The 6,323-nt window shown below is 39.3% G+C and overlaps 1 protein-coding gene across 4 annotated transcripts in view; it reads right to left on the bottom strand.

Annotated features, from left to right (window-relative positions):
- Nucleotides 1-510: 510 nt before the first annotated feature.
- LOC106012788 overlaps nucleotides 511-6,323 on the bottom strand; it is a 14,758-nt gene continuing 8,945 nt past the window's right edge. Inside the window, exons 1-3 of one of the 4 annotated variants that reach the window (XM_013086757.2) lie at nucleotides 5,844-6,215; nucleotides 4,094-4,277; nucleotides 513-1,093 (exon numbers count right to left, since the gene is read on the bottom strand). In XM_013086757.2, coding sequence (XP_012942211.1) covers nucleotides 551-1,093; nucleotides 4,094-4,240 — 690 coding nt within the window. In that variant the 5' untranslated portion in view covers nucleotides 4,241-4,277; nucleotides 5,844-6,215 and the 3' untranslated portion in view covers nucleotides 513-550. Of the gene's footprint in view, nucleotides 1,094-4,093; nucleotides 4,278-5,843; nucleotides 6,216-6,323 lie in introns of those variants that run through there. The other 3 variants (XM_035971772.1, XM_035971774.1, XM_035971773.1) reach the window with 3 other exon arrangements.

Here is a 6,323-nt window from a genome sequence, read left to right as displayed (position 1 = left end):
GAGAAGAAGAAGAAGAAGGAGGAGGAGGAGGAGGAGGAGAAGAAAAAGAAGAAGAAGAAGAAGAATTACAGGTGTTTCACACCCGCATCAACGCTATTTGGACCATTAAGGGGGGCGAGCTGCTTAGACATTGTCGATCTGACTGACAAACAGACTGGCAGACAGACAGACAGACAGATAGATTGACAGACAGACAGACTGACAGAGAAAGAGACAGAAGCAGAGACAGGGGATAGATAGGTACTGAGACAGATACAGAGAAGATGATACATGGACAAAGAGAGCGAGAGAATATATATATTATACACATACCTTTTATGTATATATATATATGTGTGTGTGTGTGTGTGAGTGTGTTTGTTTGTATGCGTCTGTGCGTGCACACGGGTGTGTATGTGGGTGTGTCTGTATGTATGTGCGCTTGTTTGTGTTTGTGTGGAGAGAGAGAGAGAGAGAGAGAGAGAGAGAGAGAGAGAGAGAGAGAGAGAGAGAGAGAGAGAATAAAGCACAAGGATTGCCGCCGTCGTAGTTGTAAGTGGCTATCAGTACTTTACCTGAAAACGTTGACCCACAGCAGGAGTACTACAAGAGCACACCAAGTCCGATCACTCAACAGAGCTCGACGACATGACACTTTTGAGGGCGTTTCCATTTTTCCAGAGTTGACGTCATCTTTTCCTTTTAACATGTCTCCGTAACCAAGAGAACGTGCAATCTTGCATGTGGTTTTTGTGTTCACGATGCCGCATTTTTTCAAAATACTTTCATTTGTGCGGGGTTCGGAGATAAAACGTTCTCCTGTTTTGTTTTCGTTGTGGGAAAGTGAAGGCGCATTTTGTTTCTCAGCTTCTTCTACGAGAAACATGTGACCTCCGTGGGAAGAAGGAGATTGGCTGCTATCGCTGTGCGCCATCGATATTGCGGAGATTTTTGGATTACGTTTGACAAGGATCGTTTTTGTTGAATTTTTGTCTGGATTTCCATTCTGAAAAATCTGACCTTCCTGAGTTACGTTGTTATGTGTCACGTGATGTTGTTTTGGTTCAGTGGCTGTCCTGTGTTTTTTCTTTTCTTCTGTCCGATCGTTCTTGTGCTGGGAAAATATTTGGTAAATGAAACTTAGTGCTCGGTCATTTTTCTTCTTTTGTAGTGCACAACATGAAATTGATTTGGCATTTCTCGAACACATGGTATGAGTTTCATCTTTAAATAAGCAAATTTATACTTGTCAGCTCTTTTGGCCGGATAGAGCATGACAGGTAAGGATAACATCACCATTGAAAAACTAATTCCTATTAAGGGCTGGTGGGGCACCTGGAAATCTTGTTTTGAGGCTAAATTATGCAAATTGGGGTTGTTACATATAGTACCGTACCTGGACATTTCCTGAACAATATCCTGAAACGTATGTAAGCCTTGCTACACCCTAAGCTGTCTTTTTAGTCCTTGCGTTTCTGCGAAAACACATGTTTTCCAGTCGGTTCTTACCTTTATCGGCTGTTTTCTCACAATTCTATTTTTTCACACATTATCCCATTTTTCTGCCCTGTTTTTCTTCATTTTCAAAGTAACTTTCACAGGATGCCAACAACACCTAGTTCTAAATTTTGGCTCATTGAATGTTTGATTAATGGAGTAGTTTTTAATTTATGGGCTTAGAAAGCATGAATTTTCCATTATTTTCACTTTTTTGCAACAACCCAAATGTAAGTGTTATACAATAAAAACTAAAGCATATATCAAAAATGTAACAAGCCAAATTTAACAGCTATATATTTATTGTTAGCATTTCAAATTAAAAGTGAATCAGTTAATAAATAAGGGAATAAAATGGGATTGAAAAAGGTACCGGTATACAAAATCCAACAGGGCCGCCGTTTCCATAGCAACCGAGTCAAAATGTACTTTTTGAACTATGGGTTTCAAATCCCCAATCGCACACAATGTCCCACAGCAAATATGGGCACTCTAGGCCTTGAAACTGCCAAAATAGACCCCAGGTGCCCCACTAGCCCTTAAGAGCTGGGCCGATGATGAATAAATAGTTTCAAATTCTGCTGTCTGTATGCGAGGAAAGTGAGAAAGGGGTGTGTGCTATTCCCCGGTGCAGCCTAGAGTAGTTAGAGTATGCGAAACAAATAAAAAAGAAGAATGACTAAAAGTTAAAAATGTGAATTAAGAATGTGTATGAAGAATGTGAATTGAAATGGAGTCTCCTTTCTTCTTACGTCGCAGTATCATAGCATTTACAAACTACTCATAATCTTATAGGCTACGCATACCTAATAATGATGCGCCTGAGAACACTACAAAGGCACCAAAAAAGTAGCATGGGACTCCCACAAAAAATGTATCTGTAAAAAGTACACAAATATGCCTTTGCCTGTTGCCCCATTCAAAAGAAACCTCACATGATAATTGTCAAAACCTACTGTTTTTGTTCTCTACTAAAATCTTTAAAAAATTTTAAAACCATTTTCTCTCTCCCCCCCCCTCACCTTTCGGACCTTGTTGTTGCAAAAAGCAATGATACCCGGACTCGGTCCATTGATAAGTAGATTACCGAAAATTAATTATACTACTGATAGGGTCCTGTCGTTAATTTAATCTCTTAGCAGATTGTTGTGTGCTGCAGCTCCGCCCTGTGGTTGTTGGAGCAGAGTACACCATGGGGAGGGAACCCGAGTACAATTGCTGAGTGCGGAGAATTTTTCTAGAGCATCTCGGTCTTTCAGCTGAGATGTTGCATTCCTCTCAGCTTGGGTTGGCCCTGACAGGCAGGATCTGTAGCCCGCTTCCTAAATGATCTAATTTGCATCGATAGAGGCGTAAAGACAATGAGACAGAGAGGCGCCAGTTGAAGTTTTTTTCATATTATATCGTTCTCAAAATATTATCATGTTATACTGAAAACAAACAATCTTCTCACCATCCCCTCCTCATAAACTTTTTTTAAATTGCCCTTTTGTAAATGTTATATATGTTTACCTGTCCAGAATGGACAAAACTATTGATTTCTACTCTCCAGAAGTATAACCTCGTCGCTTAATTCGTTCTTATGTCGCATTTAAAACTTTTTGACCAAAATACTTCATGCTTACCTCTATCATCGTCAGTTGGGGCAACAATGACGACTTGACTAGCAGCTACCCTGTCCCCGTGCCTCCCTGTCTCTCCCCCCCTCTCTCTCTTCCTCTCTCTCTCTCTCTCTCTCTCACTCTCTCTCTCCCTCTCACTCTCTCTCTCTCTCTCTCTCTCTCTCTCTCTCTCTCTCTCTCTGTCTCTCTCTCTCTCTGTCAGTGCTTCGTTTAGTTTCTGGTCTAACTATTCTGCGACACTGTCCTCCTGTATCTTCCCTTTACCTCAAAGTAAAACTTAGCAATTCACCGCTCTTATCTAGACCTTACATTAAGACTTCTCTGGAACACACGTTGCTAATTAGTTAAGAGAATGCGCTAAAATATAACCCCAGCCCTCACCAACTGTTATAATATTCTTCCTCTACTTGCAAACATATTTGCTCAAGTCATGCCATGAAGTGTTACAAAGTAAGAAGAAGGACGTTATTTGCTGTATAATTGTTTATTCTATATAATCTTTCCTATCGATAAAATGCTGTCGTTTAATCTTATGGAGCGGGCTGTTTCGATCTGGCATATCATGGTCAGTTTGGGCAGTGTGGGACACATCGGAGTAAAAATTAAGGTAAGTTCAACAGCTTAATTTCTCTTTGAGCGAATCGAACTTAAGTCTGCCCAAACGTCAGTACGGATAGGTAAATTAACTGAATGGAAAACATACAGGAGTCCCAAACCACCGACATAGAATTCCGTTGTAGTTTTAGTATTAGAGTTTTATTTTACGGCATTTGCAACACATGTAGGTTATATAGGTACCGACGATTAAAAGTGTTCCTTGAGAGTAACATATAAAGAAAGACAGAGGAAGGATACGGATGGTAGATGGTTGATACGAAAGAAGGAGTAAACCACAAGAGAGCAGCCTCAAACCACCCACATTAATTCCTCAAGCCGTAAAACCCTATACTACATACTACAAACGTCGTAAGTTAAGCGTTAAGCTAACAACTTACCCATGAATCATAGTAGTTGCACTCGTGGTAACCTCCAAATATCCGCATACTTTTGAGTAACGGGTTCAAAGCTCTTTTAACACAACCACCATGAAAAGGTTCAGGTGGGTGCTCCCAAACGTATTCGAGAAGTTCTTTGGCGTCCATAGTGGCGCTCCCAGGCGGAGTCGATGACACAATAGTTCTGCAAAGTAGGTCAAGACCCCAACTTATCAAATCGTCTTAGAAATTATGTTTATTTTATAATAGTTAGACTGGGAGGCTTTTTTCGAAATAGAAAAGGGAGGGGGCACTATGGACATGTGGTGTCGAGTTACCGAGTTCTCCAAAAGAAAAAAAACCTTCTGTTTTCTCCTAAATGATAAAGCATGGAAATCTTTAATTAAAATATCAAATGAAGAAATCTCTCAAACCATCAATTTCCGAGGATTCTCATGCAAATGTACAGGGTATCTCTCAGTCATCTCTGAACTAATTTCAACAAAAAATTTTGATTTAAAAATTCAGCTAGGAGGACACTGGGTTTGCACATATGAAGAAAATCTGTCAGCGTTTTCGAGCAACATCAAGTTTTCAACAGTTCAACCAAAATTGGTTAAATCGCAGAACTTTACTTTTTAAAAGCATTCAGCTACAGGAGCGTGATCAGTTCTGGTTTCAGGACAAGGACGGTGAAACCACGACAGTCACATCAGATGGATATTTCACTGTATAAGAAAAATATGTAGAAGTTTTGCGAGGAGGATGTGTTAGCTGAAGAGGCCTGGTCCCAGGTAGATGGGGCCATACCCCTTAAGAACAACCTTTGGTGGTTGTAAGAAATGTATAGGGAACACAATATGAGCCGAACGTTTACAAATGAATGGTCACCACATTCCCACCAACTTCAGTCCCTTCAATTATTATCTTTGGAGATTTTTATGGACAGAGTCTACGAAAAAAACCAATCAAACAATCGAATAGTTGAAACTTATTGTTGAACATGACATCCAAAGAATCGACCCTGAAACATGCCAAGGGTTTATTCAAAATATCCAGTGGCACATTCCAGCTTATAGAGTGAGTAAAGGTCCCCACCTGGAGATTTAGATAGCCGTCACCTCCCCGAGTTTATTTGGCAACATCAATTGTGTATAAATGCATTCTTCACTGCACAAACAATGAGTATTTGAAATGGGGTAAATGGTTGATTTTTAAGAAGTTGCGAAGTTTTACGTTTCACTCAATTTTGGTTGCAATTTTAAAAACGTAATATTTTTCAAACATGTTAATTGATTCTTTTCATAATAACAAATAAAATGTCCTCCTGTTTGAATTTCCTTTTGAAATTTTCTTGAAATTGGTCAAAAGTTGACTGAGTAATTGCCCTTTGTGCTCTTTTTTCTTAGACACCCTGTACATCATAAGATCTACGGCAGTTTTCAGTCTTGGCATTTAACTGTAATTAAGATGAAAATGAACAGATGGAAACGTCTTCAAAAATTATCTTTCATGCCAACGTTGAAGCATAGCCATTTGTGACCTGTTAAAAACTGAAATGGTAGTTGGTGACAGCAAGAGAAACGACCTGCTATATTTCAAAACAATTCTCAAGTTATAAGACTAAGAACTTCAGTTCGTTCTAATAAAAAAGTGTAAAAACTTATTATTTAAAAGACTCAACAATCTAAAGTTCAAGAATAATACATTCAAAAAAGATAATTAAATGGTGAACAAGGCGAAGGCAAGATTAGACACATTATTAGCTTACCCAAACAAAGGTACCGAATATCCTGAGAACACTTGCTGACTTTGCAAAGCAGAAGAATGTTGTACTAAATATATCTAAAGTTAACAGTTGCTATTAAGGCATTATGAAATGTATGCCAGTTACACACGTCTACTCTTTTGAGATTGTGCTTCAGGGTCTCTGATGTAAGTCTGCTCCCTACAGTACCGCAAAACAGTATACGCACTGGCATTTTGTAGCATAAATATTGCTAGACTGGCGTTTTAAAGCTACTCGTAGACACTACTCAAAAGGTTGCAAGTTCAGAGGAGGTAATCCACCACGCAATTGAAACATTTTAGAAAGGTATTTGAAGTAAGATATGTCTCCCACAGCTACAGGTCGCCTGGTCCCAAATCCATCAATTAAACTGAGTAATCAATATATGATGACTGTTCACTGTTGAACATAGCCAGGACGAGAGAGCCCTCACAGCTCTCTCTCTCTCTCTCTCTCTCTCTC

The sequence above is a fragment of the Aplysia californica genome, unplaced genomic scaffold, assembly GCF_000002075.1.
Source record: "Aplysia californica isolate F4 #8 unplaced genomic scaffold, AplCal3.0 scaffold00501, whole genome shotgun sequence".
Lineage (NCBI taxonomy): Eukaryota > Metazoa > Mollusca > Gastropoda > Aplysiida > Aplysiidae > Aplysia > Aplysia californica.
This window is presented reverse-complemented; position numbering and strand designations above follow the sequence as displayed.